This window comes from Lepisosteus platostomus, chromosome 21 (assembly GCF_059453375.1).
Source record: "Lepisosteus platostomus isolate fLepPlt1 chromosome 21, fLepPlt1.hap1, whole genome shotgun sequence".
In the NCBI taxonomy this organism is placed as follows: Eukaryota; Metazoa; Chordata; class Actinopteri; order Semionotiformes; family Lepisosteidae; genus Lepisosteus; species Lepisosteus platostomus.
Genome location: NC_142631.1, coordinates 367,406 through 380,996, shown reverse-complemented (window position 1 = coordinate 380,996; position 13,591 = coordinate 367,406). Strand labels below are relative to the sequence as shown.

General features: G+C 52.9%; 2 protein-coding genes across 7 annotated transcripts; both read right to left on the bottom strand.

The window, feature by feature from the left end:
* Window positions 1-137: 137 nt before the first annotated feature.
* tmem141 (transmembrane protein 141) lies at window positions 138-3,002 on the bottom strand. 2 transcript variants are annotated; one of them, XM_088615166.1, is made up of 5 exons: window positions 2,809-3,002; window positions 1,612-1,678; window positions 1,305-1,388; window positions 805-912; window positions 138-342 (listed from the first exon to the last, which is right to left on the bottom strand). In XM_088615166.1, exons 1-5 carry the CDS (start codon window positions 2,860-2,862, stop codon window positions 266-268), a joined length of 390 nt encoding a protein of 129 aa, XP_088471292.1. In that variant the 5' UTR covers window positions 2,863-3,002; the 3' UTR covers window positions 138-265. The 2 variants fall into 2 exon arrangements, with proteins under 2 accessions (XP_088471292.1, XP_088471293.1); XM_088615167.1 differs by having other exon boundaries at window positions 2,796-3,000.
* Window positions 3,003-3,221: 219 nt separating this feature from the next.
* On the bottom strand, window positions 3,222-13,515 carry LOC148643782 (uncharacterized). 5 transcript variants are annotated; one of them, XM_088615137.1, is made up of 15 exons: window positions 12,834-13,515; window positions 10,460-10,843; window positions 9,369-9,540; window positions 8,905-9,136; window positions 8,308-8,402; window positions 8,023-8,219; window positions 7,081-7,159; window positions 6,729-6,907; window positions 5,857-6,588; window positions 5,477-5,668; window positions 5,183-5,243; window positions 4,811-5,019; window positions 4,434-4,534; window positions 4,214-4,285; window positions 3,222-3,944 (listed from the first exon to the last, which is right to left on the bottom strand). In XM_088615137.1, the coding sequence occupies exons 2-15, from the start codon at window positions 10,663-10,665 to the stop codon at window positions 3,871-3,873; spliced, it is 2,601 nt and encodes an 866-aa protein (XP_088471263.1). In that variant the 5' UTR covers window positions 10,666-10,843; window positions 12,834-13,515; the 3' UTR covers window positions 3,222-3,870. The 5 variants fall into 5 exon arrangements, with proteins under 5 accessions (XP_088471263.1, XP_088471261.1, XP_088471264.1 ...); XM_088615135.1 differs by lacking the exon at window positions 12,834-13,515 and adding an exon at window positions 11,903-12,780; XM_088615138.1 differs by lacking the exon at window positions 12,834-13,515 and adding an exon at window positions 11,903-12,780 and having other exon boundaries at window positions 10,460-10,840.
* Between the last annotated feature and the right edge of the window lie 76 nt (window positions 13,516-13,591).

The following is a 13,591-nucleotide window of genomic DNA, read 5'->3' as shown; positions in this document are numbered from 1 at the left end:
TTTACATCTGTGCTGACAGGAGAAAAAAACACAAAAAATCACCAAACAGCCTGCTGTCAGGTGTGTGTGCAGTAATTTCAACCAAGAGAGATACACTTTAACATACATTAAACATAATTTTTCTCAACCACCAAAAATGCTATATGAAAATACCAACAATATTTATTTCTTCAGCACCTTCCCCAGTCTGTCGCCTCACAGTGTGGAACAATCTCACAGCTGTGTCTTGAGGACACTGGAAATGAGACTATAGGCCCAACGCTGGTCACTCCATGTCGTCTCCGTAACGCGTCGTCTTTGTCCCGGTCTCCGCAGGGGGTGCTGCTTGGGAGATCTCCTCTCCTGGAACACAATAAAAACCAATGTCTGGGACAACACTGGGGTACGCTGTCAAGGCTGTCCCACTGAGTGAAGACTCACAGTGAAGAGAGCACTAGGGACTGCAGTGCAGTGAAGACTCACAGTGAAGACAGCACTAGGGACTGCAGTGCAGTGAAGACTCACAGTGAAGACTCAAAGTGAAGACCGCACTAGGGACTGCAGTGCAGTGAAGACTCACAGTGAAGAGAGCACTAGGGACTGCAGTGCAGTGAAGACTCACAGTGAAGACTCACAGTGAAGACAGCACTAGGGACTGCAGTGCAGTGAAGACTCACAGTGAAGACAGCACTAGGGACTGCAGTACAGTGAAGACTCACAGTGAAGACAGCACTAGGGACTGTAGTGCAGTGAAGACTCACAGTGAAGACAGCACTAGGGACTGCAGTGCAGTGAAGACTCACAGTGAAGAGAGGCTGTACTCACCTCCAGTCCTCCCTGAAGGCTGCTCTCCTGTTTCCAGGTAGATCCAGAGGTCGGAGCACTTCTGAGTTTCGGAGCGCGTCACCGCGTAGCTACACACCGAGCCTGCCCCTGAGAAGGAGGGGGCGAGAGATGGAGGAGGACAGACGTGTCATACTACTGTCTGCAAAATCTGGATCTCTGAATCACAGCCTGAGGGACACGGGGTGGACACTGAGCTGGGCCACAGTGCCCACAGCACAGGCCTGAGACTGAGAGAGGGACACAGAGTGGGCGTCTCGCCCAGTGGTCGGCCTGTGCAGAGTACAGAGGCTGTCCTGCTTCATACAGAGAGCAGGGAGCTGAACTGAGCTCACAATCCTTGGTGCTTTCCTTCTTCATGACTTGGGTGTATGGAGTGCTCTTGTTATTCCACTGTGACTGCAGTTATTTCACATTTGAATTCTGACTGACGGTTGTGAGGACACTGGAGTGCTGTCTCGGGTCCCGGGCTGATGTCTCACCTAAAGACAGCAGCAGGCTCCACTGCAGGGAGCAGGGCAGCCGCCTGTGTAGCGCCCTCTGCAGGAAGAACACTGCAGCCGAGCCTGGACACAGGAGGAGGGGAAGGAGAGAGGGCAGGTGAGCAAGGCGATTGATGGAGTTTGTGTGTGTGTGACATTGAGAGTGCGTCAGAGCGTGTGTGTGTGTGTGACACTGAGAGTGTGACCTGGTGTGCGCGTCAGAGTGTGTTTGTTTGAGACCAGGTGAGTCCGTGTGTGACTGTGTGCGTGTGTGTGACTGTGTGTATGAGTTTGTGTCTCTGCTCACCCAGTACGAAGGTCCCGATCCCTTTCATGAAGGCACGAGACTGGCAGGCAGCGTACTCCCGCAGGCCCTGAGAGACACAGAGAGAGGTGGAGGGAGGGAGCAGAGACACTGGTAAGAGCTGCAGAGAGGCCCAGGGACACAGTTGCCCTACCCGAGCACCTGCACCACCTGTCCCGCGAGGGCTGCTGGGACATTTTACAGGTCTTTGTCAGCACCTGTCCAGCCTGACCACACAGGGCCCGGTGACCACAGCCTGGCCATCGAGATGGGCCGGAACGGGTCCTGACCTGTCCAGATCCAGCCGGGCCAGGCCGGAAGACCGGTCACAGGGACACAGGACAGGTGCCATTCCCAGGACATTCCCAGATGTGGGCTGGACTGTCGCCACATAAATCACAGAGCCAGAGGAACTATCGCCCAACAGGGGACGGACTGTCACAGCCTGAGGGGCGCATGAGCACCCCAGAACCCCCACATTCACACCCGCAGCCACGTCTGTGTCTCTACTTTTCATTATATCCACACAGTTCTTACACTTATACAGTTTTTTCATTTTTCTTTTCCCTTCAGCATGGAATAAACCTTCGCCTGTTATTATAAACGCTCTGTGTGATATTACTGCCGAGGTGTTTGTGTTCCGAGTACTGACTCCTTGGTGCTCTTTAAAGTATGAGTAGGAATGTAGGCTTCTGTGTGTTACTTTCCCTCTCTCGACACCGAGTCCACAGCCTGCGGTGTCACGGCGCCTTTCACCCGAGCTGAACCCAGAAAACGAGGACAAGGTCAGGCCGACTCGTTCCCCGGCTCGGTCTCCAAGCGCCCGGAGCTCTTTGCACAGGGCAATGTCACAGAACCGCGACAGAAAAAAAACCCATTTAATCTCGCACATCCCTTTAACATCCGACCGCCGGGAGGAAGAATTAGAAACTGTAAGAGGCTTAAAAATGCCTGAACACGGCGGCAGCACGCATGAACCCCGACTGGCCGGGGGTCTCGCCGTGCGACGCGCTACTGTGCAGCAGACCAGCAGTCCGGCGACAACAGGGGATAGTGTGCCATGCGTGATAAGAGAAGAGCACAGAGGATTTGGTAAAGTGCAGTTTTCAGAGCAGGCTGTAAAGCCAGAAGCTCGGGGTCAGTACAATCCGGCTGTTTACGGAGCCCGAAACGATTTGAAAACATACTCGCAATACAGACCGGGTGCTTTTCAGCCACCGCATCATCGACCCTGGACAGTCCCAGATTGACCATCTCGCCAAGAGCGCATCAGTTCCGGTATTAGTTCAGGGAATTTGAGGTGACCGAACCCCTTTAAGCGACACAAAGCGCCGCTCACGAACGCAGAGCGACTCGCCAGCACTTCCTCATGCACGCCGTGCGCTGCGCTGGGCGGGGAGCGCCCTCTGCCGGACTCACACTGGTACTGCCAGCGAGGCGAAGAGACGACCACTCGCACCCTTGACACACCAGACTGTCCCATTGAGAACATCGGATTTCTCCACACGCGCGGACATACCTTATTATTTTATTGTGATGTTGTGCATGCCTTTCACAAAGCTGCAGTATACACGCGGTATATCTTTAAAATATGATCTCAGTTCCACAGAAGATTTAAATAAAATTTTTCATTTATTACACCCAGGAAACAATTTAACACGTTCAAATTAAAACAAATCGCTGTGAATTTTTAAGGGTGTAATAGTCAGGGATGATAAAAAGCTCAGCTGTGCCCCAGTGAGCCCAACAGGAGGCTCCACACTGCTGCTGTCCTGGGAAGGGGCTCAGGGTCTCTCGGGATACAGTTAGTGTCAGGGCTAGGGGTCAGAGGTCAGGGTGCAGTGTTAGGGGTCAGGGTGGGAGTATAGTGTTACAGGTTAGGGTATAGCTTAGGGTTAGGGATCAGGGGTCATGGTATAGTTTAGGGTCAGAGGTCAGGGTGTAGTGTTAGGGGTCAGGGTCAGGGTATACTTTTAACAGTCAAGACCCTGTCTAATACTGTTACAGGCAAAATTACACTTTTTCTGTCATTATCATCCCCTTCATTAACATCATTAGCAACACTCATAAACGTACAGAGTCCCTATTCAGCACAGAGCCGGGAGGCTGGTTCTGCAGGAGCTGGGATGTCCAGGCGGCGTCCCCGAGACGCGGGAATCTTCACTCAGCTCCCAGTCAGGACAGCTGGGAAGCGGCGAGGAGTCCAGCAGCGGTCTTCAGGCCGAGAGGGTGCATCCACTGCACGCTGGCTGCACCCACCACTTAACCTGTGTTTGTGACCTCTGACCCCGGGGTCAGAGCTGGGAACCTGGGGCCTCGGAGATGAGCCTGCAGCCCTGAGGCGCAATGGAGGAGAGGGGAGGACATAGAGAGAGAGGAAGAAAAGGGGACAGAGGAAGAGGAGGGTAAGAGGAAGGGGTGGGTAGACATTTTACAAGCACAGTTATGCGCCAGTCAGTCATTATTCTCTATAGCGCCTTTACACAGGGAACGCTGCCTCTTAGCTCTTTACTCAGCTTTTGTTAGCGTCTGCGATCAGTGTTCAGTACGAAGGGGAAGGACAGAGCTCCTCTGTAGACACAGGACAGGGAACGAGGCTCCTCACCCTGGGTCTCTCTCGCTGAGCTCAGCTCCAGCTGGATCTGCCTGAGGTTCTGCACACAGCGGGCCGGGCCTGCTGACAGACAGACAGGTCAGGACAGGCAGAGACCCACAGAGACCCACACTGTCCACTCTCCCACAGCACACAGACTGCCAGGCACGTGTGCAGTACAGAGAGACAGACAGCTGACGGACTGCAGCCAGTCAGAGAGAGTCAGAGGTACCTGGTTCAGGGAGAGTCTGCAGTGTCTCCTGAGGACGGGGGGGAGTTTCAGGGACAGAGCCAGGCGGAGGGGCCGAGGGGGGTACACACAGAGAGGCCTCCCTAGAACACAGAGACAGCTTTCCTCATAACTCTGCTCCTTCCACACGGCTGCCTGGAGCAGTCGTACCGTTTTCACTGCGACCATGTGAGGTAGAAACTGACAGCTTTGCCCAGACACTGCAGATGTTGTGCTCCTACAGCGCACCTGGGGCTCAATCAGGCACAGTGACTCAGGTGAGATGATCAGGTTTAGTATTTGGGGCGCAGGGTCCGGGGGGTGTTGAGCAGGTTCAGTATTGGGGCCGCAGGGTCTCGGGTCAGAAGGTCACCCCTCACCTCCTCCAGGTGCTGCCCCGGGGCTCTGGCACTGCCCGCTGTCCTGTTGCCAGCTGCTGTCGCCGTGGCAGCAGCTCGCTCTCAGTCTTGGCCCGGCGGGGCAGCAGTGGGGGGGGCTGCGGCTGGGCCGGTGCCCCCCCTCTGCTGAGGGCTCTCAGGCTCTGCCAGGCCGAGCCCACGTCGTACCCACACACGGTGCCCAGAGCCACCTGGCACACAGAGACGGGGATGAGTGGGAGAAAGGCACAGCACCACCCGTGGCCTGTCCTGAGAGAAGGCCGAGTGCCCGGCGTTCTCACTCCACAGCTTCGGTGAGGCGCAGTTCACACCCCGTCCGTCGCCAGGGCGTCCTACTGCACAGTGAGCTGTTACCTCATTGGAGTGGCTTGACGGACCTCCGCTCTCTGAACCGTGTGACTGAACTGAGGCTCTCCTGCAAGAGACAGATCCGACACGCCAGTGAAAATGACATTCAGTCCCATGAGCTGCTGCCGTTTCCCCTTCAAGGCCCGAGGAGTTTTAGGACTGTGGCATCGGGCGGCACAGTCTGTTACATGTGTCTGTTAAATTCACTATTGAAGAGTTTAAGAGTGCGCCCTAACCCTAACGCCATCAGCTGACGATGGAGAGCAGAGTGATGAAGCCAGTTCAGAGATGGGGAAATACCTGCGTCTGTCCCTCTCGCTGTCCGCCTGCCTGTCCAGACTCCTGCTCAGGGAGAGGTGAGCCCTGGGCCCTCGGCCAGGCTGCCGCCGCGACCTCCTGACCCGCTCGCCGACGTCCGTGGCCTCTTTACTGGGGGGAGGGGGACCGCAGGGCAAGGGGGGGTGTGATGGCCGGGCTGGGGAGTACAGACTCCTGAGAGAAGGGCAGGAGGAGGAGGAGAGGGAGGAAAAGGCACAGACACAGCTCTCAGGCTTGAAGAAGTGAGATTCAGCAGATGTCGATCTCCACCACCTCTCCCCTCCACCCCCCATCACCCTTCTTTCCTCCCTCCTCTGCCACCATCCTCGTCTCCTCCCCCCCTCCACCCTCCGCTCTCGGACCTGTGCGTGTGCTCATACTCGTCCCTGGCCGTCCTCTTCGTGACGGGCCGGCTGTCACAGCGCCCCCCGCTGGTGATGGCGGTGACAGTGCAGGTGTACTCCGTGCTGGCGCTGAGCCGCCGGGCAGCGTGGGAGCGCTCGGTGCCCAGGTAGGCCACGCGCCCGTTGATGCTGAGCTCGTAGTTGAACAGTTTGCCCAGGGGCACCGCGGGGATGTCCCAGGTCACCAGCAGCTCGTGCCGCCCCAAGACCGTCACTGTCAGCCGGCTGGGAGCGTGGTCCTGAGGGTCTGTGGTCCAGGCCTGGACAGTCGCCTGCTCCCCCAGCTTGCCTCCCGGCCCCACGGCACACACCCCAAATTGATAGGTTGCCCCAGGAGACAGACCCCCGGTAATGCAGCTCAGTTCAGTGAGGGTTTCCAGCAGCGTGGCCCCACGATACAGCTGGTAGGCTTTGGGCACAGGCCCGCCAGCAGGGGGCGCCCAGCTCAGCTTGACCTGTGTGGCTGTACAGCCAGCCACACGCAGATCTCGGGGTGGGCCAGGCGGGGCTGGCTCCTCCCACTCCTTCTCCACAGCCAATAGCGTGGGCTTGCTGCAGGGGCTGACATCACCTCCCGCAGTGGATTGGACGAGCCGGAGGGTAAGTGTGTGACTTGCTTCGAGCGCAGAGAGGTCGAGGGTGAATCGGCACTGGGGACCACGATATAGCAGCCTCTTGCCATCCAGCAGGCTGCAGACACAACAGGGTGTGAAAAGACACACAATTCCTTTCATTTTGATTTTGTTAATTGAATTCGCTTATTTATGTGTTATTAAATACCATCATCGTCATCTTGACTCTCTTTCTCCTTTTCCATTTGTCTCCCTCACCTGTATGTGACCTCCAGCCCACTCTCTAGCTGAGCCCTCTCCCAGTAGATGAGGTAGGAACCCGAGTTGAGGGGTTTTGTTTTTGGGGGAAGGGGTTTTGAGATGCGCTGCAGCTTCTTCAGACATGTATCCACTTCCTCCAAGACTTCCTTCCCAATGGAGTCGGAGCAGGAAAGAGCCTGAGAGAGAAACCAGTGGGGGAAAAGAGAAGGAGTCAGAGAGCGGTAGGAAAGGAGGATGAGGGGAGCAGGGCAGGGAAGGGAAGAGGAGAAGGACAGCAACACATCGATGTCACTTGTACATTTTGTAATTGAGGAGACAGAGGGGGAGATGAGGAGAGGTGAATCCGCACCTGCAGCCGGTCCTGCAGCGCCCTGTGCTCTCTCACAGCCAGCACTCCTCTGGGCCGGGACAGCAGCACCTTCACAGCCCTGAGGAGGGGCGGGGAGAGGAGACACGAGGAGAGAGGGGTGGTGTTAGAGGATGGGAGGGAGGGATAGGAATAAAAAGGGAGGTTGGAGAGATGGAGAGGTATGGGGATTTAAAGAGATGCCAATAATGGCTGCTAGAAGCTAACTGACCCCAGGATCTCATCCAGAACTTCCCTTCACAATTGTCAAAGCTAACTCTAGACACTCGTGCAAGGAGCTGCCTCCTGTTCTCAGTTTTAAACGCACCTCCGTCTAGTTTCCACGTGTGTCCTCCGGTTTGTTTCACTGTTGATTCTGAAGAAGTTCACCCAATCGCTCCTTTAATTATTTTTAGGGATGGCCACGATAACATGGTTCCACTGGCTGTGGGGCTGAATATGTTCAGTCCGTGAGCAGGATGAGCGATGGGTTACCCAGCTGACAGCCAGCTGTGCTGCAATCAGACACTGCCGTGTCCCTCAGGAGAGGAACAGTTCTGCCATCTTTAAGTGCCAAATCTGGCCAGTAGGAGTCACTGCACGTGTGCGAAGTGATTAAGTGGACACTGTGCAGGCACTCTGGATTCTTTGAAACAGGCGGCAAGTTTTCCAAGACTCATTAAATGTAATGTGTCTGATGATACTGACTGATGTCACAAATTAACACCAACAGTTTTAAATTATTAAGAGCTTCAGAAAATGAAGTGAGGAAGTCTACCTTTTACAGAGCAATACTAAAACGTTTGCTGGGATGCAGCCCATTTAAGACACCGGACCTGATGTTCAACAAGGACTACCTTAAATTACATGCAGGATCACAAAAGTGTGAGCTCATCCTGAGGCAATGCAGCCATGGCTGGAATACAGTGGAATGTCGAGACTCACACGGCAGCGAACCAGACGCTATCCTCATCCTCCACCTGCAGGAGGCGCTGCAGAGCTTCCATCAGTTTCGGGAGGGCGGGGCTCTGCAGTATGTGGGCGTGGCCTTCCTCGTCTGTCGCCAAGCAACTGAGAGCAAAGCAAGCGTTCTTCCCGCCCCCTGGGTCTCCCTGAGCCAGCAGGGCCTGCAGAGCACCCACCTGAGACAGACAGGGGAGTCAGAGACCAGGCAGCCCGAGAGACAGACGCGGGCCACATGCAGCTAGAGCTGACACAGGTCTGCCTCACCAGGTCATGCTCCTGCGCCAGCGTCAGGACGTGACGTCTCCCCTCCTCACAGTCACACAAGCGGCCCAGAGCGAAGGCCGCATTCACTCCGCAGCCTGGGAAGCAAACGCACACCTGTCAGCTGAAAGCCAGAAGGCTGCATACGGACCATTTGTTGCCCCAAAAATGTTTTACTACAACTCTAGATCATTTACAAAGTACACCCTGGGTTAAGTGAAGTGTTATTTCATGCAGCTGATCCTGTTTGCATGATTCACACAGTACGAGCTCATCTGGCTCTTTGGAGGTGTGAGCGTCAGTCCTCCCTGACTCCCTGCTAGATTTCCAGATGTATTTGCATTTTCACAGTGCTTTGTTGGGGGATCCCGTGTGCCCCCTGATGTGTCCATTTTTATCCCGTTTGCCTCTGAAACTGAGAAGGTCCAGGAACAAGGAGGCTTATTGTCATGTGTCCTCAGCCTTTGTGTAAGGCTCACGGTCTAGTCCGTCTTTCTTTTACACTGGAAATTCCCCACCTGCACCCTTTCCCCAAATCTGCCAGGAATCCCCCCTCCGACTCCCCTCTCCGTGTTGTCCAGTGCCCAGAGCGAGGCGCACCTGCGCGGTCGTGCGCGAGGCAGCGCGTGAGCTGCCGCAGGAGGTGGGGGGCGCCGGGGTGAGCGAGGAGCTTCCGGCTGCCGTCGTCGGACTGGGAGAGCCGCGCCACCACCAGCGCCGCGTTACTGACCGTCCAGCCGCCCGCGGCCTCCAGCAGGGCCGCCACGCTGCCGAGCAGCTCGCCGAAGACGCCGTCGCTCAGAACGCACTGCCGGCCGGCGCCGCTCTCGGCCTGCGGGAGACAGAGCCACACCCAGCAGTCACGGCGGTTTAACAGAAGGAAAACCCGAGTCAAGTCAAACCTGAAATCTCAATGAGAAACAATACAAAAGCACGGGATCTTTTACTGTGAGGAGTAAAGTATTTGGGGTCAAACGAGAAGCCAGTGATCTAGGGAGGGGTTACGGAATCAAGGCTGGGCTTTCTAACCAACCCACCCAACCTTCGGTTTTTGCTTTAGTTACCAGAGTGGCGATGGCTCCCGCCGCGTTCGTCACGGTCTCGGGGTCGTGATGCTGCAGCAGCGCCAACAGTGCCCCCATCAGGGAGGAGCTGCCCCCCTGTGCCAGAAGCCTGCGCAGCCCTGCCTCACTCTCCGCCAGCAGGCCCACCAGGTAGGCAGCGTTACTGCACAGCCTGTCGGGAGCAGCAGCCAGTCAGGCCGGTTGTCAGTCCCATGATTCACCACTCAACTCGTTCTTACACACCGCCACACAGATTCTCAGAGATTAGGGGCTACAGTAACACTACAGAAGAAATGTGTCCTGTTGCAGCTGTATCCAGAGGGCTACCTTTCTCTTTAAATCTTCAAAAGCTTAAGGTTGAAGAAGAGCAATAAACTGGCCCAGTTACACGATAACAGTATCGACTTAACCCGTCATCCAGCTGCAGGGCTGTTTATAACATAAGGACATTACGGCCACCTGCTGGGTTCTGTATCCTGTGGACCACAGCAGGGACGCCCTGATTTAAAACTAAAACCCAAGTGCCCGCTTTAAGCTTATCTTTAAGTATTTTAATTCAGGCATGTTCCTGGACAATCCACTTCTTCACACAGGACCCATGCTGCCATGGAGACTGTAAACTGACCACTCTTAGAGAGTGGGAGTTAAGGCCTTGTGCACAGAAGAGCGGAGGACATGCTGTTCAGCCGGGGTTGGGAGTCAGTTAGTAACTGAGCGAGTGCTGGAGTTTACAGGGAGGGGTCTGGACAGTAAATACAGACACAGGAGCAAAGTCCTCCTTCCCTGGTCCTGCACACCTACAGGCTATAAAGTGAAGTGAGCCAACTATTGCCTTAAATAGTTATTACGTTGACATGATCTTTAACCATGGACTGAACTGAAAATTCTTCAAACAGAAGGGACAGGCTCTCCCAGCACAGTATAACAAAGTCATGCAGCAAATAAACCCACCATCTGTTGGGACTGGTGGTGTCTGACTGAATGTTCAGGCTTTAAATTCATACCAACAGATACCGTATACCATCCCACAGCACACCGTAGCCACAGAGACACACACACAGCACACTGTACTGGGCTTTCGCCATGCATACCTGGAGTCCAGGGACTGCAGCAATCCACACAGCGCTTTGATGCAGTCGTCACTGTCTGGGTCTTGCAGGAGCCTCTCCACCTCCCCGTCCCGATCCTCCTGCACAGCACTGACCAGTGCCTCAACTGCCCTCATCACATGACCAGGGTCCTCGCACCGCAGCCCAGCCAGCCCGGCCCCCTCGCAGCCACAGCTCGCCATCACCATGGTCACAGTGCAGCCACCCTCTGGCCAGCCTCCCTGCACTGAGCTGCAGGACAGCCTGATCTTCCCAGCATCACAGGCAGAACACCCCAGCCAGCACTGCTCCTGGCTAGCTGACACAGGACCCCACAGGAGGGCAGTCCACAATGAGCCCGGGGGTCCACACTGCAGGACTCAGCTTCTAATGACAATAACGAAGCTATTACAACCCGACACACAACATCCGTGGTTCATTCATGAAGCTCCATGTCTCTGCTCTTTGTTTTTCCTGAGATGATTGTATTACGTCAGGCTGGTGTGTTAATTTGTTAGCTGTTTTGAAATGGAAAGTTTGTGCTGGTACTGTGTGCACACAGACAGCCCTCTGGGTATTTATTACCCAGGCAAATTGCTCCATGGGACAGTGACAGCACTGCGAGTAACTACAGCTCCCTAAACATCACCAAAACGTTTGCTGTAGCCTTAACAGTAACCCCTCACGTGCACTCTGGCTCCCCAAAACTTTTAAGGGCTTCATACTATATTTCTACCATTCCTGGGACAATTCAATGGCTGTACGGTTTTAAATATCACATGACCATGGTGCAGTTAACTGTTGGGCCCCCAGTAACAATGGCAATTAATTCATTTCATTCTAACAGGGAAGTTAGCATTAGAAAAACACCCATCATCAGAATTCTGCTTATTCCTGGTTGAAGCACAGCACACTCACGCACGGGGATCAATCAGAGACATGTCTTCAGAGCCAGCATGTCTTTAAGCACTCGGATTAAACCCTGACCAACTCTGCAAGAAACCTCGATACTGCGATAGTGCTAAATATTGCAGAATATCTTCAGAGCAGCCTAAATCACGGTCGTACCATAGTCAACATTGTATTAGCATGAAGGATTCTGTGAAGAAATTAAATATTTCTCTCCATGAGTAAATAACTAAATTGTATTCTTTGTTTTGAATTCTTAAAACCAAAATCTGAATGTAGAAGCATGCGAAACTAGAAACAACATCGAACACTACTTAGGTCAATCTCTCATCCACGTCTCACTGCAAGCAAAACGTGTAAAACAATAAAACACCGACCCTCACCTCTCACTGTGATAAAAACCCGATCTCGTGTTATCAGATTCTTTTTAAAAAAATCCTTCCAGCTCTAGTGAGCTCTGCTGGCGTCGATAAACCGAAAATCAAGACTAGTGACACAACAACAAAAAAAAAGTTGTGAACTTAGTCCGGCACTCACCAAACACGTTCCGATTAAAAAAGACCACAGCTAGTGTGCAGATGTGTCCTCCTTGAAATTTGAAACCAAAATCCCAGCCCGCACTTCAAGGTTTGGAACGGTCTGTAGCCGTTTGCAATGCTGGGTTGTGGTTGCGATAATAAATTGCCATAAATAACAATAAAAGGAATGAGCTCCGTGCTTTTCTGTAGAAACAAGCACAGCCGACGAGGAGAGCAGGCGGAGTCTGTGTGGGTGCTTCAGATAGCAAGGTTTGGTGATCAAACAGAGCACAAAGCCGTTATTGCAGGAAGGCGGAGATGCAAGGGGTGGCAGCAATATAAGGCAATTAGAAGTCGCGATCACTGTTGCAACCAAGACAGTGGTGCAAAACCGGCCTGGTGATCCGAGCCGGTCACTTTGTGTGCCGAATCCCCAGGTTGTGTCAGAATATCGGAGTTGTGTGCAGACTACCGGGATAAACACAGGATCTGTCTGGGTACTGCTCTCCCGAAACTCTGTTAAAACTAAGCACTGACATAAATGTTTTGGTCAAGTTCTACACTCATTTGGGTGGTGTGAGATTGGGGGGTAAACTGGAGGAGCCGCCACACTTGAGGATTAATAACCACTCAGGCGGACCAGGCCGCAACTATGCAAACCCCGTCTCCATGGCGACGGCGGGAGAAAGGTCATTCACTCGCCCGCAGTTTCTAATAAAATTCATTACTGAGGCTCGCCTTTCAAAATATTTATACACTGTACAGTGCGGCCAGCCGCTTTAAAACAAAAGCATGGTTATTTTCAAGTTGCCAAAGTCATCATTGGTTTCTAAGGACGAGAACACATCTTACTGAGACGTAACACGGGTATAGAACTGCAAACTTGGGGTTTTCAAATATTATAATGTACTAATGTTTTAATACACTAACAAAAACCGGAATAAGCTAACCTTTTCGCAGGAGTTAGTTGCTCCCTGCTGTTGCTGTGACAAACAGAGATATAAAAAGTAACTTTTACCGAGTCGGTGGGCTGGCAGTTCCGTTGTCACCTTGACAGACTGAACCCTGCACAGACAAAATTACAACCATCAGGACGAGACCATTTGATTTCATATTATTTTCTGAGGCATATTTTTTAAAAAGACTCAAATGTTTAACTGGATTTGCTAATCATCTCCCCTCATGTACATGTGGTCCGAAATGTAACCCATTGGACTTCTGGAAGAAAAAGTCCCTGAGGGATTGTCAGATTCCAGTGGGAATGAGCTTCGACAGCGTCTGGTGAACACCAATCGATCACCTAGAAAGAGCTGTCATCATAAATAAGGGAAAAAACTTTCTCAGCCCGCTTTCTAAACGACTGGATAGGCAGAAGCCGCTGGAAACACCTGGTTTAAAGGGCAAAGTTTTTTAAACCTTGGACTGAGCACAAAACCAGCTAAGCGAGCTTACAGGCCAATTGAAGACAGTCTGAAAGCTACCCTTGTGAACTTCACCTACACTAAAAAATAAGCTAAGGTACAAAATTGAATTTTTGCACAAAGTACAAAACATGTTCCACTGGATATACCTTTCCTCATCTGAACTACATCTTAAGTGCAAGACATTAAAATTAAGAATTACTTCACATTCGCTATACACTAACTTACAGGTAGAAAACATCATCTTTATGAAACTGTTCCCCTCTGTCAATCCCACCAAAAATCAA